The sequence below is a fragment of the Pituophis catenifer genome, unplaced genomic scaffold (assembly GCF_029215685.1).
Source record: "Pituophis catenifer annectens isolate HBS135680 unplaced genomic scaffold, rPitCat1.0.hap2 SCAF_20, whole genome shotgun sequence".
NCBI classification, from domain to species: Eukaryota; Metazoa; Chordata; class Lepidosauria; order Squamata; family Colubridae; genus Pituophis; species Pituophis catenifer.
This window is the reverse complement of record NW_027256900.1, coordinates 619568-645262: the sequence shown is the minus strand read 5'-3', so window position 1 is coordinate 645262 and position 25695 is coordinate 619568. Positions and strand designations below refer to the sequence as shown.

General features: G+C 46.6%; 1 protein-coding gene across 1 annotated transcript; it reads left to right on the top strand.

Moving 5' to 3' along the window:
- Window positions 1–19408: 19408 nt before the first annotated feature.
- Window positions 19409–21581, top strand: LOC139326251 (vomeronasal type-2 receptor 26-like; the record flags this gene model as incomplete). The annotated part of the gene is made up of 2 exons (XM_070956407.1): window positions 19409–19529; window positions 20671–21581. Coding segments are annotated over 2 exons (1032 nt in total), but the record flags the coding sequence as incomplete, so codon positions are not given.
- Window positions 21582–25695: the final 4114 nt, after the last annotated feature.

The window sequence follows — 25695 nt, the reverse complement described above, 5'->3', positions numbered from 1 at the left end:
CGGCCACGGCTGAGATGCCAACCATCCCATTGTTGACCAGGGCTGAACGTCTGGCATCATCTTTCATCAATGATGGTGATGTGGGAAGTGATGGATTTCGGTATGGAGGTTCCACAGTGATTGAAGCCACCTCCTCATCTTCAGCTGGTGCTTCTGGTGACACTTGCAACACCTTCAACGCAGAGGCCAAACCAAGCAAGGACCCCAAAGAGGAACAAGGTCACTTTCCAGGGTCTCCAAGGAACTTTGGGGGTTTCTGTCTGGATGGCCGCAGCAGTTCTGTATTTGTAAATATGTACATATATATATATTTGTTTATGTAAGTTTTCACGGGTATGTATGTGTGTATAGTTAATATTTCAGGTTTCTTCCCGTGTAATTGTGGATATATCCTTAAAAGGGTAGAAGCGACGTTTTGACAGAATCCCATCTGCCATCATCAGGCTTATGTCAGCAGTCTTTTGCAGTAACTGCCGTTGCTATTTCAAATCTGGTGCTGGGCTTCATCTTTGTGGCTGGTTTGAATATGATTTGGTTGGGATTTGTTTTTTTATTAATGTTTGGTCTATGTTTTATATTTGGTGTTAAGATTCGTCTATCTATGAGAGCAGGTTTCCAAATAGTAGGCAGACGTGAAGTGTCATCCCGTTTATTCATGGATTATGGTCTTTTTTCTATTTCAATTGCTTCTCTGATTATCCTGCCATTGAGATGTTCTATTTTTGCAACTGTTTTTGTTTTATTAAAATTAATGTTGTGTCCTGTTGTATTTATATGTTGAACTAATGATGATGTGTGTTCTTGCTTTTGTATTGAGTTTTTGTGTTCCTTGATGCGCACACTCATTCTTCTGTTGGTCTGTCCAATGTATGTTGATATATATATTTGTATATAAGAATGTATGTTTTATTCTTCTTTTGTTGTTTTTTGACTCTTCTTTCCTTCTCCAGTCTTGCTTCTGATTGTTATGGTAATTGCAATTAATTTCTATCGTGCTATCACATCAATCCTTTTTAACATGTTAATCTCTCTCCTTAAATCCGTCCCCAATCATCAATTAAGTCCCACAAATTTTTCACAAATTTCTTAAGTTCTTTACCTCTTAAAGTTATTTAGTTTTTTCGCCTTCTCCAGTTCTCTCTGTCTCATCTTGGGGTTTTAATTCTGTCGCTGTTCCTCCTCTGGTTCTGCTGACTCACTCCCTGGGGCTCTCTCCCTCGCGCTGATCTCTTTTTCTCTCTCTGCTGCGCTTCCCTTATAGTCCGCCTCTTGTTTGTCTGTCCTCTTTTGCACCCTCCTCACTCCGCACTCCTCCGTATTTTCCAATTTCCTTCTTTTGGGTTTGTTTCGGTCTGCCACTCGAAACTGTTTACAACACTCTTTGCTTTCCTCTATATGGCCGCCATCACTCCTATCCGCCTTAAAGGCTGATTTCCTCTCCACCAGTTTTAAAGGGGTTTGTCCTTTTTCGTCCCGGGTGATAGCGTGTCGGACAGAGGGTTCGGAACTTCCCCTTTTATTTCCCGATCTCTACGGGATCGAGAAAACCCCCAAAGAGCTTCTGCTACAGAGATTTTGGGTTCCAGAAATGGCACCCCATTTCCTCACCCTCTCCACGATGACATCACTGCCGGAAGTCCTTTCTTTCATTTTTTAAATATATCTTTTAAACGTTCCTTCATTTTCTCCACCTCTTCTCTCCTTCTGATTCTGGGCTTCATCTGAGCAGGATTTCCTAAAAGAAAGCAGATGTCGCATGCAAATCCACCAGTTCTCAGGGAAGTCAAAAGTCCCGCCTCTCTTTCTCTCTGCTGGCTGCTTCTATTCCTGCCCCATTTATTTATTTATTTATTTATTTATTTATTTATTTATTTATTTATTTATTTATATTTAAATTTCTATACCGCCCTTCTCTCGAAGGACTCAGGGTGGTGTACAGCCAAGATAAAACCCACAGATATAAAAGTTAAAAGCAAATTAAAAGTATTAAATAATTTGGCCGAAACTAAAATAACTTAAAACAACCCATTAAAATTACATTTAGGCCAGTCTTGCCTGCTGAAACAAAAGCATTTTGAGGGCGCAGCGGAAGGTGCAAAGGTCAGGAATCCTATGAATTTCCAGGAGCAGCTCATTCCATAGGGCAGGTGCTCCCACAGAGACCCCCCCGGGGGTTGCCAGTTGACACTGTTTGACTGATGGCACCCCGAGGAGTCCCTCTCTGTGGGAGCATACTGGTCGATGGGAGGCTATCAGTGGCAGAAGGTGGTCTCGTAAATACCCAGGTCCTAAGCCATGGAGTGCTTTAAAGGTGGCAACCAACACCTTGAATCGCACCTGGAAGACCACCGGGAACCAGTGCAGCTCACGCAGAGCAGTGTTACATGGAAGCGATGAGTCGCTCCCATAATCACCCGCATGGCCGCATTCTGGACCCGCTGGAGCATCCGAGTGCTCTTCAAGCGGAGCCCCATGTAGAGAGTGTTACAGTAGTCCAGAAGGGAAGTGACGAGAGCATGAGTGACTGTGCGCAAGACGTCCCAGTCCAGAAAGGGACGCAACTGGTGTATCAGGTGAACCTGATAAAATATTCCCTCGGCCACAGTCATCAAATGGTCTTCTAAAGACAGCTGCGAATCCAGGAGAACACCCAAGTTGCGAACCTCTCTGAGGGGGTCAAGGTCTCACCCCCCAATAGTCAGTGATGGAACCAGCTGACTATGACGGGACGCCGGAAACCACAGCCACTTGGTCTTGGAGGGGTTGTGCCTGAGTTTGTTACTCCCCATCCAGATCCGGACAGCCTCCAGGCACCAGGCCATCACGTCAAGGGCATCATTGGGGTGGCCCCGGGGTGGAAATGTACAGCTGAGTGTCATCAGCATTCTGATGGAAACCCACCCCAAAGCCACGGATGATCTCACCCAGCGGCTTCACATAAACATTGAACAGTAGGGGCGAGAGGACCGACCCTTGCGGCACCCCACAAACTAGGTGCCTCGGGGTCAACCTCTGCCCCCCTGCCAACACAGACTGTGTATGGTTGGAGAAGAAGGAGGAGAACCACCATAACATGGTGGCCCCCACACCTAAGCCCTCCAACCGGTGCAGCATGATACCATGGTAGATGGTATCAAAAGCTGCTAAGAGATCCAATAGGACCAGGACCGAGGAACAACCCCAGTCCCGCGCCCTCCCCTTTGCCATGACAAACCTGTAGCCAATCAAAGGGGGGGGGGGGAGAGGAGGTTGCCTGGGAGCTTCTCTGCCCTCAGCCTGATGGAGAAGAGGCTGAAGAAGCCAAGCCAAAGGGGGGGTCAAATAAAGAGCAAAATTCAGAGCTTTGGGGGGGATGAGAAAGAGGCAAAACCTCCCAGAATTGCAGAGGGAGAGGGGCTTAAGCCCCTTCCCCAGAAAAGGCTGCAATGAAGAGGGTCTCCTCAGCTGGGGACTCTGGAGGGGGCCACAGGAGACCCCCATCTTCCTCAGAGTCATGGAGGGTCCCTTCCAGGGTGAGGCTGTCTGTCTTTTCCTCCAGGGCAAACCCGGATCCCCCTTGGAAGACCCAGCCCTGCATGGCTTCTCCCCCACAGGAGCCTCTCCTGGAAAGACACGGAGCCCAAGTGAGGCTGGGGAAACCCCGGGGGCTGCGTCCCTCCCAACATTCAATCCTGAGACCCATAAACCAGGTTAGTCTCTTCCCAGGAATGCCCCACATCCCCTCCTCCTTCCTGGCCATCCTGGGCTTTCTCTGTGGGTCTGGGCTTTGCTTTCCCCCCTGAGTGCCCCATACGTGGAAAGAGGTGGCTGAGCAACATGGGATATGGTCTTCCCCATTTCCAGAACTCAGAAGATGGAACCTGGAGGGAGATTTTGCAAATCTGCTTCCCTTCCCCAACACGAGCTCCCCAGTTTCCTTCTCCCGAGACGGGCTTCCCACTCAGCCAGGCAGAGTCCTGTCTGGCATCCTTGCAAGAGCCTCCTTGCCTGGCCTCTGCACGGGAAAGGGTGGCAGAGGAACATTGGACATGGGCTTCTGCATTCCCAGGTCTCTGAAGATGGAGATTGGATTTTGAAGATCAGTTTTCCATCTGCAACACGAGGGTCCTGAGCTCCCTTTCCCTCCTTCCCCTCCCATCATGGGGTGAGAGGCAGCCTTGATTTCTCCATTTCTCCATCTCTTTTCACTTGGTTTTTTTTCTAAGGTCCCTCTCTCTCTCTCCCTCTCTCTCTCTCTCCCTCCCTCCCTCTCTCTCTCTCTGATTTTTTTTTTAATTCTGCAATGTTCGAAAAACTAGTTTTTCACTAAAGTTGATATTGTTCTTAGAGACTGGCTGCACTATTGCATCAGCCCTTTTGTGTGATGCCCTTGAGCATTAGTTTTCAAAATAAAGTAAATTTTGCTTCCAACTAAGCTGGCAACTATTTCAGATCTATGACATGTTCCGGCATTAACTGGCACCTGGCGTTTTGTCTTTCATCACTATGCAAACAAATATCAGATTTATTTGTTATTTCAGCCACAAGTGCCGTGTATTCTCTGCATGGAGCTCCCAAAACTCTCAATTCTAGATGACCGATTTAATTCAATCTCTGCCCCTGTTATTATGAATCACATGGAGATTATTTCCCTTTTATTTCCCTCCAGAGAATTTCCCAACAATCTCCAAGTCCAAGAACTACTTGAATTATCCAGGGATCCCTCCTGAGAGGGAGAATTATGATAAAAGTTTCAGCTCTGCTGTTTGGCCAAATCCTTCAGGGGAGACTTTGGGCAGAGAAATATGGAGTTTTGGGACAGGCAGAGTCTGTGCTCTTGAATGTACGTCTCTCTCCTTTCCAGGTGAAGCTGAGTGTTTCTCTGTGTTGAGAAAAAGCAACTGGATGTTCCACCTTGTGAGAGTCCTTTGACTCTTCTAAATCTTCTTTAGAAACAGGAAATGGATTCATTGATTCACCCCATGAATTATGAACCTCCTGCTTCTTCCTCTGATGCTGCTTTTTTCCCATCCAGTCTCTGGGAAGCTGAGAATGAAATGCCCACTGAGTTTGGAGAACCAGGATGGAAAACCATGGAGCTACTACAGACCAGGAGACCATCTAATCAGTATAGTCACCAATGGAAATGAAATATTGCATAGAAAGTTGTTTTTCAATGTGGCTCCTTCTGTTCAATTTGTTTTCCATGATCCGTAAGTCATTCAGGGTGATGGAATTGCACTCCCTCCATTCTAACACTCTCCTTCTTTTCTGTTTTTTATTTTTCATTTATTCCTATATTGGGGAATATGTCTAATTTCCTGAATGATTTTGATTTCCATGGCTTCTCTCTTTTCTCTGATTTTGTGAAAGAGACTGAAAAAGGGATCTGAAAAAAAACTGACAGGCCTGCAGATTATTTTCCTCCCTCAGTCTAATCTTTAGTTTATCACTTGAATAATGAATTTTATTTAAAGTAGTGTGGAATCATTTGTAGTTGCTGTACATCAGCCCATTTCCATATTTGTGTAACTGATCATTGCTTTTGGATCAATGTTGGTTTAAAGCTCAGTAGGCTTGTGGAGGATTATATATATATTACATAACGAAAGTATTTGTTGTGGCTGTTGATTATAATAACTTTTTTTTCAATAAGACTTATTACGATTTTTTTTATTGCTTACTATTCATTTTCAACATTCAAATGGTCAACAAGAATTCCCATCTCCTACTAAATCTCACACTTGGCTACAATATCCATAACAACTATATGAGCACTTTCCACACTTCAGATGCCTTGCTGGACATTCTCTCCACTGGAGAAGCCAATGTCCCCAACTACGGCTGTGGAAGGAAGGAGAACCTCCTGGCTCTTCTTGATGCAGCTGACAAGGACATCTCCATCCAGATTTCAACATTAGGAGGCACCTACAAAGTCCCACAGGTTTGTGTGTATTTTTCTCCATCTGGTAAAGTGACGGGTGGGTGGCGGTGGGTGAGTAATAGATGCAATCATGTCTTCTCCATGGAATCCAAGAGCTGCTTTTCTCCATATTAACAAAAATCTCAATATTTTACCCCATTATGTTCATGTTGAGATTAATCAGAAAAGGCCTGAAATGCAAGCAATACATTCCCTGGAGAAGATACTCGACCGACTATTTAACTGATCAAAAAATATCCCTGGTTGTTGGGGCCTCTATTGGCATCTTCATTTTCACAGATAAATAATGCCTGCCCTATCCACTCAGATTGAAGTTGGCAATAGTAGCATTTTATCCATCTAAAAAATGGAATAAAAATTACTCTAGCAACTATAGGCCAAACAGAGTAGCAGATATTGTGGCTAAAATTTATGTCATGATCCTCTTAGTTAAACTTGAGAAAAATTCATTCCTTGCAGAAGGTTTTAGGTAGAGTTAAATGCTATATAGATTTTGTAAGAAATAATGCATAAATTAATAATCTAATATTGGCAACAAGTTTGTCTTGAAATATCTAATCTACTGTATATCAGTGAGGTAAAACAAGGTTTGCTGGCTTTCTAGATGTTAGTGCAGCATTTGACTCAATAAAAAGAAAATTATGATGGAGAAAATGGATTGCCCTCATAATGGAGCTCAGCCTATTGGCCCCGATCCAAGCCCTTGTTTGAGAGGGAGGTTTGGGCTCAATGGAGCCATGAGAAGAAGGATCTATGCTTACCAAGGGGGAAGGGAAAGATGCATATTTGAACCCTAGTTTTCAGTGTAGATATGAATGACTAACTAGAACTAATGCAGGGTCAAAAAACAGATCATAAATAAAGGTTATTTCATTCTTTGACAAAATTGACTAAATTAGGGGACCAATGAAATGCAGTGCATGTAGTATACAGAACTTGGATTTCAGAAAGGCTTTGACAAAGTAAAACACAACCTATTTCTCAGGAAGCTGAAAATATGTGGGATAGACAGCATCAGCCCCAGATGGGCTCAGCCTGTGGTCCTCAATGGAGAAATGGGGACATCATCAAATTTAAAGACAACACTAAAGTGGCAGGAATAGCCAACACCCCAGAATATATGCTGAAGATCCAGATGGATCTAGTTAGACTTGAACCCTGGGCCTATTTAACAAACTGTAATTCAATGTAGAGAAAAGTAAGGTTTTATACTTAGGCGAGAAAAACCAAATGTCCACTTACAGAAGAGGTGAAACCAGGCTCAATAGCAGTAACTGTGAAAGGATCTTGGAGTCTTAGTGGACAATCACCTAAATATGAGCCAGCAATCTGTGGCAGCAGCTAAACAAGCTAATTCAGTCTAGGTTGCATTAACAGAGGGATAAAATCAAGATCATATGAAGTACATTGGTACCGCTTTATAATGCCTTGGCAAGACCACACTTGGAATAGTGCATACAGTTTTATTCTCCATATTATAAAAAAGATGTAGAGACTGGAAAGGGTGCAGAAAAGATGATTAAGGGCCTGGAGACTAAAACATATGAGGAACAGTTGCAGGAATTCAGTATGTCTAGTCTAGTGAAAAGGACGAGGGGTGAAATAATAGCAATCTACCAATATTGGGGGGGCTGCCACAGAGAAGAGGAGGTCCACCTATTTTCCAAAGTACTAGAAGGCAAGACAAGAAACAATGGATGGAAAGTAATCAAGGAGAGAAACAACCTAGAACTAAGGAGAAATTTCCTAACTGTGAGGAATGGAACGTCTCCCCTTCAGAAATTGTGGGTGGTCCATCACTGGAGGCTTTTAAGAAGAGACTGGACAGCCACTTGTCTGGAATAGTATAGATAGATACAGATTAAGAGAGTTGGAAGGGACCTTGTAGGTCATCTAGTCCAAGCAGACCCTACACCGTTTCTGACAGATGACGGTCCAGTCTCTTCTTGAAAGCTTCCAGTGATGAAGCTCCCACAACTTCTGAAGGCAACTTTATCTCTTTATTTCCAGGTTGAATCTCTCCTTGTTCAGTTTCCATCCATTATTCCTTCTCCGGCCTTTGTCTGGCCTTTGGGTGCTTTGGAAAATAGCTTGACCCCCTCCTCTCTGTGGCAGCCCCTCAAATATTGGAAGACTGCTATCATGTCTCCCCTGGTCCTTCTCTTCACTAGACCAGCCATGCCCAGTTCCTGCAATTTAGGATTGCATTCGCTTTTTTTTTTTTTGCTGCTGGCTTATATTTAATTGGTTGTCCACGAAGACTCCAGGATCCCTCTCACAGTTACTGCTATTATGCCTGGTTTAATGCTTGAACAGGAGGTGGACTACAGGACCTCCAAGGTCCCTTCCAACCCTTTTATTTTGTTATAAGTTCTGTTATAGGTACACATGTTTAGCCTGCTAAATTCCTATTCGAATGATTTACACAGATTTATACAGATAATGTGATGTTATCATACTTACACATTGGATTGTATAGACTTGGATTGTTTTGTCTGAATAATTATCTGATAATTTATAAATCAAGTTCAAAAGTTATGGTCTTTGTGAAATGACATCATAGCCATAGATGGTCAGCCATTAGAGCAAGTAACACCTTTCCTTACCTGGGGTTGTTTTCTCTGAGCCTGAATCTTGGCTCCCTCATCATCCAAGGAGCTCAGTTAGAGAAAGGGCAGGAGTGAAAGTGGTGCTTAAATGAAAACCTCACAGCTCTCCAGCTTCCTCAGCCCCGATTATTAAAGTATACGAGGCCCAGTTTTCCCCCATGTTCTTACACCAATTTGATGTTTGGGGCTTCAGAGAGAAACCACCAGCAGAACCAACCCAATCTCAGCCTCTGAGGAGGATCTTGGGGTGGGTAAAAGGACTCCAGCTGCTGCCCTCAGAGCTGATTTGGGAATTTACACAATTTCTGCTTTGTCTAAATTCAGAAAATATGGGTATTATTGGCATAAAATTTAATCTGTGGAAACTGAGAGATTCTGAAAATTGTGGCTGTTGGAAGAGACAAAACGTCAATTAAAGACCAAACTTGGATTATGCAACTGACAAATCTTATTAGGCTTTGAGGTCTGCCTGTTTCTCGTATAACTGGAGAAAGAAGTTAAAAAATTTCATCCAGAAAGAATCTGGGTTAGAGAAGCAAAAAAAGATGCAGCAATCCTCGAAAATTATAATAGGCCCTTTATTGGAATAGAATACTCCAGTTGGCATTTGCACGTGTTAATCTAATTGTGATAAATTGTAGGGGTGATACAGTAATATGATTTACATTTTTATTGTTTTTTAATTTGCTTATTATTTTCCATTATTATGATACAATCTTGCTAATATTCTGTCTTTAATATTTTAAACAATGTCTGATTAACAAACTATTCTAATACATTCATGAGAACCAGGTTGGATTTATTAAAATCTAATATTTTGGACTTGATCTTACCCCAAATATAACAGCATTCTTCATTGCTTTTTCAGATCAGTCATACAATTGTTTCAGAGGCTGTGAGTGATAAAAGTCATTTCCCGTTTTTCCACCAAATGCTCCCCAAAGAAGGGATCCAGTACCCAGCAATTGTCCACCTGCTCCTCCATTTCAGATGGACCCTGATTGGCCTCTTTGCTTCAGACACAGAGAAGGGAGAGAATTTCATGAGGATTTTTCCTCCTATGCTTGTCAGGAGTGGAATTTGTGTGGTTATATCACAACTGTTCTCAACAACTGGATACACAACAGCCCTCAGGGATTCCCTCTCTAAGTGGAGACAAGTCAACGTCTTTGTTCACTTCATTGAAATTGAGTCCATTTGGGGCAGAATTCTTCCTTTCCATTTAACATTTATGCGTCTGCCAGGACCCATTGAAGGGAAAGTCTGGATCCTCACAAATTTTGCCTGGTATACAATGAACAAGCGTAGACTTCTAAAATACATCCACAGTATTTGGAACTTTGGTTATCTGAAAAAAAAAAGGCCAAGAGATTCTGCCTTTGAACCCCATTTCTTTGTGGAAGAAAATTTTCAAGATTATTATTTCCGCTGTTCTCTTTCAAAGAACGTCTTTTCTGTCAAAGGCCACAGAAGATGCACCCAGAAAGCCCCACTGGAGACCCAGGAGAAAAAGGACAAGATCCGGGCCCCAAATCGCTATCATTATTACAGTATCATTCAGACTCTGGCCCAGGCCTTGAATGCCGCTTATTCCTCCAGATCTAATAGGAGGAGAAGGAAGGAGGGAGAAAAGAGGTTGGGGATTCAAAGGCTGCAGCCGTGGCAGGTATGGGGGTCCTGATATGGATCCATTAATCTAAGATCCTTTGGAGGAGGAATCCAGAGGAGAAGGAGGGGAACCAACTCCTCCTGGCCAATTCAATTGCTCAGGGATTAACGGTTCCAAAGAGTAGATACCATGGCATTTTGATGTTAAACTCTGCTCATTTGTAAATGCTGTATTCTTTTTTAAATGAATTCCCGTATTTATGGGTTTGTGATGAGCATGGTGGAATTTCCCCTTTGTTCCGTCCCCACTGCAGGTGGGTCTGTGTGCAGTTCAACAGGCAGCTAAACCCCCCTCTTCTCCTCCAATGAAAGGGAGCCTGGGGTGGATCTGGGTGTTTCATTGGGAGAAAAGGGCACGGAGAAACTGAGGAAATGCAAAGAGTGAGAATCAAATATGAATAGGAGATAGGCAGTATTAACTAACAGCCAACAAAGAAGCAGCTGGAACCTCTCCAGCGATGCTCCGTGTGAGGGACAGAGGCCTCTGGATGACCATGTGTCTCGGTCAAACCAGCTGCCGCCATCTTCTTCAAAGGCTGAGAGAAAAGGGAGTCTGGCTTCAGACCATACAGTGAGGCTTATCTGCCCCCGGCCACTCAGTGGGGCTACAGCAACAACAGCACAATAGATAACATGTTGTGGCATGACAACCTTTATTGTCATGCCACAACATGTTGTGCGCATGTCCAAGATGGCGGTGTCTGCCTGAGCCGCGGCGTGAGGATGGGGGCTTTTTGCCCCACGGGTCTGTTTCGGGGGTCCCTGAGCAATTTTGACCCCCCGCCCTGTCATGGGAGCTCCCCACCAGTCGGTTGAGGGGTTTATCTCCCCGGAAGATCGAGGCTGGGGGGGATGACGGCGTCGGCGAGATCCGGCGTTCGGGCACACCAGCTGGGCGGCGGCGGCGTTTTTCTGGGCCGGAGCCAGCTCGGAAGTCGGAGCAGCGGCGGCGACGGGCCTGTGGAGGTCGTCGGTGGTCCTGGAGATGGCCCCAGGCCCAGGGATCTCCCCAGTTGCCTTGGGGCCGTCAGACTCCCTGGTGAGCTCGGGGACGCTGCCAGAGTCTTTTCTTTGGCAGCGGCAGTGAATACGACGTTAGCGGCAGCTGCGGCTGCAATGGCGGCCGTCTGGCGGCGGTGGGAAGGAGAGCGTCAGCCATCAACCCTGCTGTGGTGCTTGACGGACTTACGGCAAACTATAACATCGTCCGGGACAGGTTATGACCAGCGGGGGGGCTGCCCAGCTGATGGGTTAGTCCCTCACGTTGTTGGGAGGCCTCCACTGACTTTTGGGGGCTGGGAGATTTCCCCCTTTATTTTCCATCGTTCCCCTTGGCATTATACCTGTCTCGGTCTGGTTGCCGTCTATGGACTCGCTGGCACTGAAATCCAGCTCATATTCATCAGAGCCCTTCCCCCTGCTGTGGAGGGGGACCGTAAATTGTGTTGGGAGCTTATGGGAGCCGGTTCACTTCTTCCATCCCATCGGCAGAGGGGACTGTCCATCATACCAGCCACCGTGAGAGGGTGGTTTTGGTTTTTTGTGCCCCTCGAGCGGTGTCGGTATGGTATCATCTGCATTTCTCCAGCAGAGGGGACTGACCATCAGACCAACCACCGTGAGAGGGTGGTTGCGGACTATTAGACCAGCCACTGTGAGAGGGTGGCTATGGACTTTAACCCCTGCTGAACTGATATTGCAAAGGTTCACTACTTCCATCTCACTAGTAGAGGGGACTGACCATCAGACCAATCACCGTGAGAGGGTGGTTGGATTGTATCCCCCTTGAACTGTGTCGACTTGGCAAGAGATCCTTCCCACTGTGGTGAGGGGACAGTGGACTTTGGACCTCGGATTTTGGATGCCCCCACTTTATTTGCTCCCTTTTGGACCTCTTATTTTCCATCTGACCCTTGGGACATGGGCACTTATCCTCTGTATACGGCAAGATGTATACGGCAGCTGACCTTCTTGTTCTGCGAGACTCCCCCCTCTCGCAGGATTGGCCCTCCACTCTATCGAGGGCCTACCTCGATGACGGATTTTGGAATCCCGAGAGGTGGCATGCGGCGAAGAGGGGGTTGAGGGGTTTTTTAAAATTGTCATTTGCCAATCTTTTAAGGGGTTTTGGGAGGGGGGAGGGTTGTTTGGCAAAGGATAGGGAGGGTGATTTGTTGGGGAGGGGACCAGGCCCGGCACAGGGTCGCGCTAGGGGAGGTGCGGAGCGGGGATCGGAGGGGGTTGGTGCTGGTAGGGAGGAGGGCGATGTCATCAGAACCGTAGGTGGGAGGGGCAGGTATGGTGGGAGCAGGGGGCCATATCATGTTGTGGGGGCACGTATCCGCTGTCTTCAAGTGGTGACATGCTCCGGCCCCCAGTGCTCTTCTCGTTCCCTGGGTTGTCCGGAGTCTCAGAGCCTGGGTCTTAGGCTGATGCTGTGCAATGCCAGGTCCGTGGCTAATAAAGCCCCCCTCATCTGTGAGCTGGTTCAGGAGGGGGGAGCGGACCTGGCGGGTATTACTGAGACCTGGTTGGGCCTGGAGGGGGGGGTCCCCCTCGTAGAAATGTGCCCACCGGGTTTCCGCGCATTCCATCAGCCAAGGGCCCAGGGTAGGGGTGGGGGGGTGGCGGTTATTGTAAAGGAAGGTCTTGATCCTAGGGAGGCCACTGTACCTCAGATAGCCGGTTGTGAGTCTCTCCTTGTGAAGTGGGGCCATGGGAGGCAGATGGGCCTGCTGGTTACGTACCTGGCTCCTTGCTGCGTGGCAGCGACCCTGCCCGAGCTCCTCAATGTTATAGCCGGGGTGGTGGTTGATACCCCCAGGCTTTTAGTCATGGGGGATTTCAACCTGCCGTCCATCGGTGAAGCATCTGAGGTGGCTCGGGAGTTCATGGCTTCCATGACGGCCATGGACCTGACCCAGTTAATTCAGGGCCCCACTCACATAGGAGGAAACACGCTGGACTTGGTTTTCGTCTCTGGTCAGTGGTTGAATGGCTTAGATACAGGGGATATAGTTATTGAACCCTTGTCATGGTCAGACCATTCTCTCCTTAGACTTGACTTCCTGACCGCTATGCCCCACCGCAGGGAGGCGGAACCAATTAGGTGGTTCCGCCCCAGGCGCCTGATGGATTCTGATAGGTTCCGAATGGAGCTTGGGCCATTTCCTGAGACTCTGGCACGCGACTCGACTGAGGACCTGGTGGCCGCCTGGGATAGGGCGGCCGCTGGTGCTTTAGATCGGGTCGTGCCTTTGCGGCCTCTGACCCGGCGCCGAATCTGCCCAGCTCCTTGGTTCTCCGAGGAGCTGAGGGGGATGAAACGCCGGAAAAGACGCCTAGAGAGTAGTTGGAGGGCCAGTTGCTCCGAATCTGACCGTACACTAGTGAGGTCTTATATCAAGACCTACTTAGTGGCGATAAAGGCGGCGAAGTGTAATTACTTTTCCGCTCTTATCGCGTCGGCAGAAAATCGCCCAGCTGCCTTGTTTAGGGTGACTCGCTCCCTTCTCCATCTGGGAGCGCGGGAAGACCCCTTGCAAGGTCGTGCTGAGGATTTTGCGCATTATCTGCACGATAAAGTCGCTCAAATTCGGGAAGGCTTGGACTCCGACTGGGTAGGTACAGGCGGGTTGTCCGAGGTCTGTCTTGAGACGGTTATCTGGGATGAGTTTGACCCTGTGACTCCCGAGGACGTGGACAGGATGCTGGGGAGGTTGAACGCAACCACATGTTTATTGGACCCGTGTCCCTCCTGGTTGGTGCTGGCTACCCGGGAGGTTACACGAGGCTGGCTCCAGAGGATTATAAATGCTTCCTTGAGTGAGGGGTTCTTGCCTCCCGCCTTGAAAGAGGCGGTGGTGAGGCCCCTCCTCAAGAAGCCCTCTCTGGACCCAGCTGTTTTAGCAAACTATCGTCCAGTTTCCAACCTTCGCTTCCTGGCGAAGGTTGTTGAGAGTGTGGTTGCGCGACAGCTCCCGCAGTACCTGGAGGAAACCGTCTATCTAGATCCGTTCCAGTCCGGCTTCAGGCCCGGGTACAGCACGGAAACGGCATTGGTCGCGTTGGTTGATGATCTCTGGAGGGCTCGGGACAGAGGTTGCTCCTCTGTTCTGGTCCTATTAGACCTCTCAGCGGCTTTTGATACCATCGACCGTGGTATCATGCTGCGCCGGTTGGAGGGGTTGGGAGTGGGAGGCACTGTTTTACGGTGGTTCTCCTCCTATCTCTCCGACAGGTCGCAGTCTGTGTTGGCTGGAGGGCAGAGGTCGACCTCAAGGCACTTGGTTTGTGGGGTGCCACAAGGGTCGGTCCTCTCGCCTCTCCTGTTCAACATTTATGTGAAGCCGCTGGGCGAGATCATCCGTGGTTTTGGGGTGCAGTGCCATCTGTACGCTGATGACACCCAGCTGTACATCTCCACCCCAGACCACCCCAACGATGCCCTTGAAGTGATGTCCCGGTGCCTGGAGGCGGTGCGGGTCTGGATGGGGAGGAACAGGCTCCGACTCAATCCCTCCAAGACTGAGTGGCTGTGGCTGCCGGCGTCCCGATATAGTCAGCTGGTGCCATCGCTGACTATTGGGGGCGAGACATTGGCCCCCACGGAGAGGGCGCGTAACTTGGGTGTCCTCCTGGACGCACGGCTGTCCTTAGAAGAGCATTTGACGGCCGTGGCCAGGGGGGCTTTCTATCAGGTTCGCCTGATACGCCAGTTGCGCCCCTTTCTGGATCGGGACTCCCTATGCACGGTCACTCATGCCCTCGTTACTTCCCGCCTTGACTACTGTAATGCTCTCTACATGGGGCTCCCCTTGAGGAGCACTCGGAGGCTCCAACTGGTGCAGAATGCGGCCGCGCGGGTACTTATGGGGGCGGCATGGCGCTCCCACGTGACACCTCTCCTGCGCGAGCTGCATTGGCTTCCAGTGGTCTTCCGAGTGCGCTTCAAGGTGTTGGTTCTCATCTTCAAAGCGCTCCATGGCTTAGGACCCAGTTATTTACGAGACCACCTTCTGCCTCCGATAACCTCCCACCGGCCAACACGCTCCCACAGAGAGGGTCTCCTCAGGGTGCCGTCTGTCAGGCAATGTCGGCTGGCGACCCCCCGGGGAAGAGCCTTCTCTGTGGGGGCACCCGCCCTCTGGAATGAGCTGCCCCCAGGGATACGACTAATCCCGGACCTCCGGACCTTCCGCCGGGCCCTGAAGACTTTTTTATTTCAGCAAGCCGGGCTGGGTTAAAAAAAAAATTTTTAATTGGTGAATTTTATGGGTAACGGGGTTTTAAATTGGAGAAGCCTAAGATAATTTAATTTTGTTTTAATGTATTTTAATATTTGTATTGTGTGTTTTTAATTTTGGTTGTTCACCGCCCCGAGTCCTTCGGTAGAGGGGGCGGTATAAAAATTTAATAAATAAATAAATAAATAAAATAAATTTGGAGGAGACCCTGAGACCATCTAGCCCAACCCCTCCTCTCTGCAGGAATCCCAGTTAAAGCTTCTCTGACTGAGGGCTGCTCAGTCTTTGCATTCAGATAATCCATGAGGAGGAGACAGAACTACTCTGCTTTACTGGCTCAGCTCTAAAACAGCTCATCCTTTTATCATATTTTTCTCTCTCCTTCAGCTAAAATCTCCTCTCTTGTAACTGAATTCATTTTTCCACGTCTGACACTCTGGAATAATAGTGAGCAGATCTTACACTCTTGTGTAACCTGTGTCAGTGATTGGAAGAGGGCTGCATCCTCCCTTCTCCAACCGAGAGATTGTGTCAGTTGGAAAAGGGGCTCCCAGACTCCTCCTGATCTTCAGCTCTTCTCCTTGTTCTCTTTCCTCAAGGCTAAGAGCAGCTCCTTTGATCTCTTCCTTGGCTTATTTCTCCTTCCCTGAAGTTCACACGTAGATTTTGTGCAAATTCTCCTCCAAGTGTGCTGCCTGCAAGGGGACCTGGTCCTTGAGTTGGGGTCTCCCCAAACCAGAATGTTCACTTCCTGAGATTCTTATGGCTGCATTTGCCTTCTTTCCACGAACATCTCCCTGCTGACTCAGATTCTGTTTCCAGTTAACTATGATTTTGAGATCATTTCCATGCATAAAAAGTTTTGGTATCCCTCATCTTTCTTCCAGTCCCTCATTCATGTTCTTATATGAGACTAAAAATCAGATATTTTTCTATTGCTTTTTACTCATGTACCTTTCTTTGTGTGGTAATCATAAATATTTTTTCTGGAAACTTGATATTCCTCTTATTAAATTTTATTTTATTCAAAAAGGTAAAATGCAAGTTTTGGAAAATAAAACTATTACAAAGATAAAACAAAAAACGACACAAAACATTTTTTAAAAATTGTGCATTATAAGCAGACAAAAACTTACATATTGTCCCCCCAGTTGAATACAATACAGCAATAATAGTTTCTCCCCCTTGCAAAATAGGCCCACAGTTATAAACTACACATCTATTTGCAACTACTTGCCCTGTCATCTATCTGCTGTATATAAAAAACGTGGTTAACAGGCCATCTAACAATAAAGTTAAATTTGAAAACTTCAAAATGGTCTGTAATCTGCTGTTGTATTTAACTCACAGAAAATTTGCAGGGGCTTCTTATCTACCACAGACCACACAATCATCATCTCTGATCCATCCAGAATCTGTCCAGGGTTAAACACCTTTGTCTGATTCTTAATAATAATACATTTCCTGAAAAAAAATAATTAGGATCTTTCCCAACAACTGCTTTCCATTCCCCAAAGTCATAGGACCTCCTGTAAATTGAAACACAACAACTCTTAAGACTTGTTTTCCAGTTAAGTATGACAAGTCCATTCCCCAATCTCCCTCAATCTTCTTGAAAGAATCCATTTCTTCAGCCATCCGTTCTGCCCACTTTGAGTCTTCAGGGTCCATGGCCTCTCCAGCCCTCTCCAAGCAGCCTGCCTTCAAACCAGACTCTTTCTTCAGGGATGCCAGCAGCAGATTCAGTTCCAATCCATCCGATTCAACAATTGTTGATTGCTTCTGATTATCGCCTTTAAGTTGATTTAAAACCATTGTTATTTTATCAAACTTTTTAAATGAAGTTTCAATTAAGGCTTGTAAGTTGAAAAGCTTCATATTCTTTAAATCAGATAAAAGTAGATTACTCTAAGATCGTATTAATTATCGTATTAATGACAATGTAGAAAAATTGATGACTAACGGCAAATTGATATTCATAACCTTCAGGTCTCAAAGGAAAAATTAAAAAGGATTAAAAATTAAAGTATTTGAGTATCATTTTGATGACAGTTTTTATCCTCTTAGTTATCCTGCCATCCCTCAGGTTTCTAATCACATCACACAATTGTTTGTGAGTCTGTCAGATCCGTGAATCTGCCTTTCTTTGGGGGAAGGAGGGGACCCCGGATTACATTTATACTTTACCTTCTACCCCTTTCCTCCCCCCATGTATCTTGTATCCTGCAGCCCATTGATTTATAACCTTTAGCCTGGCGCCTAAGCGGCCTGGCATTTTCTCACCTTTCGGGGAGCATAAGGGGAGGGAGGGCCATGTGTGGGAAGATGACCCTGGGAAAGTTCCCTTATCACTTTCTCAGAGCATCTGGTACAATAACATCTTCACACCTGCGGATTGGCTGAATCCCCACTGGACTGTTGGGAGGGTTTCTACTTTCCTTTATTCTAACTGTATTGCCTGAGGGCCCTCAGAGCCTGCTTTGATTCCTTCCTTCCACCACTCCTTCCCAATAAAAGCTTCCTTTTGAAAGGCCAAGTTTCAAGAGTCTGTACTTTCCTGAATGAGGAGGAGAGGCCGGACCTTACAGAGTCCTTTCCTGAAATCCAGTGATGTCACCAGAGTTCCCATAATCTATTTAGGAAGTGTAATGATGTGTGAGAATGACTTTTGGGATGAGGGGAAGAGAGGCTGCCTGGGGAAGGATCAGAGAAGAGGGGAGAATCCTGCAGCTGCATAATGGGAGAGAAAGAAGCTCAGAAAGGATCCTGGCTAACTTTTCAGGCTGAGAAAAGAGTTGATGGGAGATTTGTTCTTTGAGATCTGCAAAATTTTGTTAATTTCACATTAAAATTAAATAAAATTAGCACATCTGGAAGCGTTTTCCATCAGAATGACCAGGGAGAAGATTAGCCTGACAACTTTCTTCTTGATCAACCCATGCTTTCTGGGAATCAACCTGTTGTTTTCAAAGATTTTATGAATCATCTTTTTTTTGCTCTGTTCATTTTATTTGTCATCTGCTCTAGAATGTTCCCTAAAATTGACCAATTGTGTCAATTATATTTTCTCTATATTTTGTCAGTATATGATTGACATTTTTTTCTCAAACTTTCTTGTTCACTTATGAAGATAATGGCAGTATTTGTATCCTAATTAAGCATATTTGGAGATCAAACAATTGTAGAAGAAAGATTCAATGTGGGATAAGAAACAAAGTTCTCTGTTTTTCAAATTCCTGGATGTTCCCATTCTAGTTTCATCCCTTTCTGGAGAAGAACGAGTTTTTCAATATTTCTGACAGAAAACTGTACTTGGACCAAAATGGAGAGATAGCAGTAGATCTGAGCATTGACAGCTTCTTGGTTCTCCCCAAGGAGGATCCCAGAGAAGAGACTCTGGCATATTTTCAAAGACAGAGATTTACTATCAGAGGAGGTGCTCTTTCACAGCTAAAGTTGCTCAATAAGGTGAGAGGAATGTTGGTGTCTTTTCTCTGTTTTCCAAAGCCTGAGGTCCCATGTCAAGTGGGGAAAGCCCAGAGTCTCCAGGGTGGTTGGCCTCCCATGCCAGGTGGTGTCATCTAATGGAAGCTCTTCAAGAGACGGGACCTAAGTGGAGTGGCTTTGCCATGTTTTATGGAAACCTTTCAAGATCTTACTGGTCAGAGGGTTTTTTCTTCATCATAGTTTTATTCTACATTAAAAAATCTAATGGAATTCTTATGGAAGTAGAAAAGTACTTCATTGTAATGTTTAATTCCAAAAGCAAAAGGGAGGAATTAAAGGAAGAATCTGCCAGTTATTATACCTCCTGCATCTGTTTAGAAGTAGTCAGAGATTTCATATTTACCTCAGTGAAGACCAGAGGCTACTTGTCTCCATCCATTTCTACCTCTGTTTTCCATGGACGGAGAGTCCTAACACATTTTCTTTGGCATTCCTTTTCTTCTGCTCAGTCCCTGCCTCAGTCCAAATGTGTGGAAAGTTGTCATCCTGGATTTGTCAAGAGGGCTCGAGAAGGAGAGCCAGTTTGCTGCTACGACTGTGTTCCTTGTCCGGAGGGGACCTTCTCCATTCAGGAAGGTGGGTCACACTGAGGAAAATGGGAGGCTTTGTGGAACTGGATCCCTCCAGAGGATTTTCATGAAAGTGGAAGTTAAAAGACAGATCAAAGCTCACCTGGGTTTTTTATTTTTAACCTGCACAATTTCTTATCTAAAAGGAAATAAACAAAAAAGACTTGGGCTGGGAAGAGATGGGAGGAGGGGGTAGCCAACTGGTCAAGGTATACTAACAGCAGAGGAAACATCTCTTATGCCTTTTAGTTTGGTTTTCAGGGGTGGGTTCTGCTTACCTTTACTACCAGTTCTTGCAAACTGGTCCAAACCACGGGAAACCCACCACTGTTGGATATGTGCTGCTATGTTTATCTTTTTAGGAACATCTGAGTTCTTTGAAACTTGATGAATTGTTTCAGGTCCACCTTCTGAAAGACCTTGCAATCCACTGTATATTGGATCCTCCCCTTGAGGATCACTGAGAAGGTGTCACAGGTCCATAATGTGGTGCTCTGGATAGTTATGGGGGGAACTCATTACACAAATATTCTGCCAGTCATGTAGATCGATCAATCAATCAATCAATCAATCAATCAATTAATCAGAAGAGAGCTGGAAGGGACCTTGGAGGTCTTCTAGTCCATCCCCTGCTCAAGTATGAGACCCTATTCCATTTCGGACAAGTGACTGTCCAGTCTCTTCTTAAAAACCTCCAATGTTGAAGCACCCACAACTTCTGGAGGCCAGCAGTTCCACTGGCTAATTGCTCTCACTGATAGGAAGTTTCTCCTTAATTCCAGGTTGCTTCCAGATGTTACACGATACTGTAGGTATCCTCCAAGTCCAGGATATTAACTGCCATGTTGCAGGACTCAGGATGTTTGCCTAAAACGATTATATGATTCATTATTAACCTCTAATAATATAGGTTCTTATGAAGATTCTACGCATCACACAGGAAATAATTAACATCCTATGTCTTCCCTCACCTTCATATACCTAGCTACATTTTTAAAAAAATATCCTTCTTATGCTCTTTTTAATGAAATAGCTAAGAAATACGACTTGGAAAATCCCCATGGAAACAGCTTTCATCCAAAAAAGGTATTTCTTGACATGTAAAAAAACTAGTATATTAAAGAAATATTGCTTTTTGGCTTTCTCAGATACACAAAAATGCACCAAGTGTCCAGATGATAAATATCCAAATGAGGCCAGAGTCCAATGTATCCCCAAAGTCATAACCTTCTTGTCTTATGAGGAACAACTGGGCATTATCCTGGTTTCTTTTGCCCTACTCTTGTTCCTAAACTCAGGCCTTGTTTTAATCATCTTCATTAAATACAGAGAAACTCCCCTTGTCAAAGCCAACAACCGGGACCTCTCCTACATCCTCCTGGTCTCCCTCCTGCTTTGCTTCTTGTCTCCTTCTCTCTTCATTGGTCAACCAAGGAAAGCCACCTGCCTTCTCCGACAAACGGTTTTCAGCATAATCTTCTCAGTTGCCGTTTCTTCTCTCTTGGCCAAAACCATCACGGTGGTGCTGGCCTTCCTGGCCACAAAACCAGGAAACCGAGTGAAGAGATGGTTGGGGAAGAGCTTGGCCAACTCCATCATCCTTTCTTCTGCTGCTGTCCAAATTATCATCTGCTCCATCTGGCTGGGAGTTTCTCCCCCCTTCCCTGACTCTGACCTCCACTCCCAGCCTGGAGAGATCATCCTGCAATGCAACGAAGGGGCCGTTGTCATGTTCTACGTCACCCTCAGCTACATGGGCTTCCTGGCTGCCATCTGCTTCACGGTGGCTTTCCTGGCCAGGAACCTGCCTGGGGCCTTCAACGAAGCCAAGCTGATCACCTTCAGCATGCTGGTCTTCTGCAGTGTCTGGGTGACTTTTGTGCCCACCTACCTGAGCACCAAAGGGAAATACATGGTGGCTGTGCAGGTCTTCTCCATCCTGGTCTCCAGTGCTGGTCTGCTGGGCTGCATCTTCATCCCCAAGTGCTACATTATCTTTCTGAGGCCAGACCTCAACACAAAAGAGCAGCTCACAGCCAGAACAAATGTAAAAACATGAGATATAACTCAAATGTGATATTGAAAGAATTGTTAAAAGTTTCTTTTATTTGAAAGGAGATATTCTTTCCATTTAGATAGTATGCAGGAATCAAAGAAAATCATACGTATATGTTTCAAATTTGGAAATCATTGTATTCTTCACAGCTTACAGCCAGAAGAAATGTGTAAATGTGAGACTGAGGAATTTCAACTTTTAACATGTTCCACAGTCCAAACATAGAAAATGGTCCAAGCTGCTCTGCATGCATGAGTGGGCCAACTATTTTTACTGAAATAAGTAAAGGGTGTGTGGAAGATTGTGAGGAGACAAATTTCTTGGAGAAATTGGAGTATATTAGCAAGACAGAAATATAGAAGGAATGTATGGAGCAACGTTGATGCCCTCATTTCTCAGTACATTTCACCCAAACTGCTATGGCAACGTAACTGAGACGTTTCTTTTTGTTTACATAATAACTCTTTCTTGAGAGTAGCAACAATACAAGGCTGGGGAGGTAACTTGAGTCTTGTTAATTCTGAATATTCATGCTCACATCATCTATTAAATGAAATATGCATATGTATGATTGTCCTTTTCTCCTCCTTTCCTGGAATGTATAAATATGAGTGCATCCTTTTGTCTGTAAGATTTCCTCTCACTATTTTCTGGGGAGAAATTCCTCCAGTAGACACTGAATAAATCACAACTGCAGTGAGCCTGGATTATTGGGTTTTTTTGGCTCCTGTGTTTGATTCCACAGAAACTGGTGTCAGGAGTGGGATTCACAATCTTCCATCTGCCATGAGGGACAAGAGATGGGGCAGCCCTATAGGGTGAGTGTTGTGAGATTGATCCCATAACCCTTCCCACTGCCACATAAAGGGACCGTTTAGGAGTGTGTGGGAGGCCACAGTCTACGTCCAAGTGTCTCTTGTGGCTGGAAAGGTTTGTGGTCCCTTCCGTCCCAATTTCTCAGCTGCCCTGGCCCTGCTGTGAGCTCAGCCGAGTGATGTCTGGAGGTATCCAGGAACTGAGGGGGAATTTGGCTTTGCAGAGTGAGTGGGACCCTCTGTGTGGAAGAATGGAGACTGACCCAGAGGTTCTGTGCAAACTCCCTTTTTCCTGTTGTCTGAATGGAGGAATTCATCTGATCCTAGGCAGGGAGGGAAGTGGATGATGGGGCTCAGGCGGACTCTGATTGGGGAAGGAATCTTTCCCAAAGAAACAGAGAAACCCGCTGTGTCCCAGGGCTGGGAGGAGGTCCAGGGCCCTCACTTGTGTTTCCATAGGCCTCAAATGAAAGGGAGGCTGTGAAATTGGAAGGGATCATACAAAACAACTTTTCCTCCCAGGTGGGAAGAGAAACAGCCCCAGATGTGAATCCAAGGACCCCAATAATCAGCGCAGGGAAGGAAAAGGGGAGGCTGGACAGGAACAGCCTCCAATTCCAGACATGGACCGAGATCAGACAGACCATGATCTGAAGGGGAAACGTCAGAATCTCTGGGAGAAAAGGAAGTGGGAGATTTCTCCACTCTGGGGGTCTCTCAGTGGGACCCACAGGGGCTCCTGATGGTTTTGGGGACACCGGTGGGGAGCTCCGTGTCTGGCTGAATGTCTGAGGCAGTGGACAGAGTCAGACTCAGCGGTCATCCTGTGCCCAGGGAAATGCTCAAAGACAGTGGGTGGAGGGGGGGGTCTCGGGGGGCTCCTTTCGGCTTGAGATTGGTGGGGTCAGTCTGGGTGCAAATGGAGATGTTAAAAATCCCCTCTGCCCTCCAATCCTCCCCTTGATCTGCTTCCAGGGAGATGGGGGTGGCCAGTCTTTGGGCCTCCTGGAGGGATCCAGAGGAGAGTGGGGGGGGGGCAGTGAGAGGCCTTCTGGCCGTAAAAGGAGGACGGGCGAAGACCCCTTTGGAGAAGGAGCCGCATTCGGCTGTGAAGGAGCAGATGAGGGGTTCCAGAGGGAGTGGAGGAGCATGGGGGGGGAGGGGATTTTTTCTATTTTTCACATTTCTTAAGAGCCCACGTCCCTCCCTGCTGTGTGAGAAAATCAGCTCGAGTGCAGACAACAAAATCACAAACACACATACACACACACACACACACACACACACACACACACAGAATTAGCACAACAGAAAGTGGCTGACACCACCACCCAAGCAGCTGGACAAACTCTTACACTAAACGTATGCACACACACACACACACACACACACACACACACACACACACACACACACTGGGAGGTATTTTTGAATAATTATGAAAAATTAGCCATGTTTTCCACCCACCGAGGACTGAAATGGCTCCTCCTCTTGGCTGTTTGGCTGCTTTTCCTCAGGCCTTTGAGGCCCCAATGGAGCTGGATACGACTCTCCTTCCAGGTCACGTCCAGTTCCTTGCAAGGACATCAGATTTGGCCCCGAATAATTCTCATCAACTCCCTGATAAAAATAAAGAAAATCCCATTAAAATACAAGAATGAGAGATCCGTCTATGTCGATTGTGTATTCGTGGCATTGGGTTCCTGCACGGGGGAGAAGGTTGGACTAGATGGCCATGAAGGTCTCCTCTCACAGCTTCCATTCTGGGATTCTCTGAATGTCTGCAATACTTATGACCATTCATTTAGCAATGGTTGAAAGTTACGACAAAGCTGAGAATCACGACTTAGAAGCAGATGGTTACAGTGTCCCTGCAGTCACGTGATCACAATCCAGGCGTTTGGCAACTGGCTCACATGGACGATAGTTGCAGGGTCCCAGGGTTACGTGGTGGCCATTTGCCATCTTCTCATGGCTTCCAACAGGCAAAGTCAACGGGAAGCCAGTGGGGAAGGTTGCAAGCCACGGTCAGGGGAGGTCTCACTTTATGACGAGTTTCTCTGTCCCAACTGTGGTTGAAAGTCAAGGACTTCCTGTACTATGTCCTTCTAAAAGGAGAAATCAGGTTGTGGGACTCCCCAGAATATCATTAATTCTTTGAGAGGCAGTGAGACCCCCAGTATATAATACCCCCAGTATTCCCAGTACATAAAACAGCAGCCCCAGTATCCTGAGCCATGGCCTCACTGGGAATACTGGAAACCAGCATCCAAAACCATTTCTGGGGCTCCAAGTGGGACGAGGAGAATCAAAGTCACCGGTGGATCCTCTGAAGAGACACGGAGAGATCTCTGAAAATCTCCATCAAGTTTTGTCCAGAGATTGTGGGGAATCCCTGACCTCCATCCATCCATCCATCCATCCATCCATCCATCCATCCATCCATCCACAAAGCCTGATTTCCGTCCCTCTCCCACCATCCCAGCTCCAGATCTTCCGGCTCTGGGGATTTGCAGAGGCCCCTTCACCCTCCCTTCCTCCATCAAACCTCTCAGACTGGCCGTCCCGCTGGATCCCTTCCTCTTCAACTGTGGCAGGGACCTAGATCTGGCCAGGGATGATTGACAGCTCCAGGGTATTTAGGATTGGTTTTGAGGTCCACTGGCTGGGTGGGGTTTGCTCTGCTGTGTAAGAGTTGTGTAAGGGAACATCACAAATATGCTGAGGTCACCTGGTGGCAGGTGATGGGGGAGGAAAACGGCAGGTAAGGAAAAGACCGGAGGGAGCGGGAAAGGGGGGGAGGGCAGAGAGAGAGACCAAGGAATGGCCGGAAGACTTGGGGTCCCTTCTGAAGAGGGAAACCTTCTCCCTGGTTTGACCTCTGAAGCTTTGAGCAGGTCAGGCTGATTCCTCTTCAGTCCTTTGCAGTTCCAGACTCCCCCAAAGGGAAAGGAAGGGGAAGGGGTTTCTCTCCTCTCCCCCTCCTCTTTCCAGGCAGCGACCCAGACGGAATGCAAATTCCTCCTTCATTGGGATCACCTGGACAGGAGGCCACCCAGAAGTGACACCTTCTCTTCATTGATGGATGAGACTGACTGGACTCCCCTCTCATGCACAACATCCCTGGGCGGGTCAGTGCAGAAGAATAAAATATACAACAACCCAAGAAAAGGACCCCCAAGTCTTCCCTGGCTATGGGGGGCGGCTCCCCTCTTCTCATCCAGCCCCACCCTCACCCCGACCTCTTCCTAGGGCAGAAATCCTCCTCTGTGAAGGGAAGTGTGTGTGTGTGTGTGTGTGTG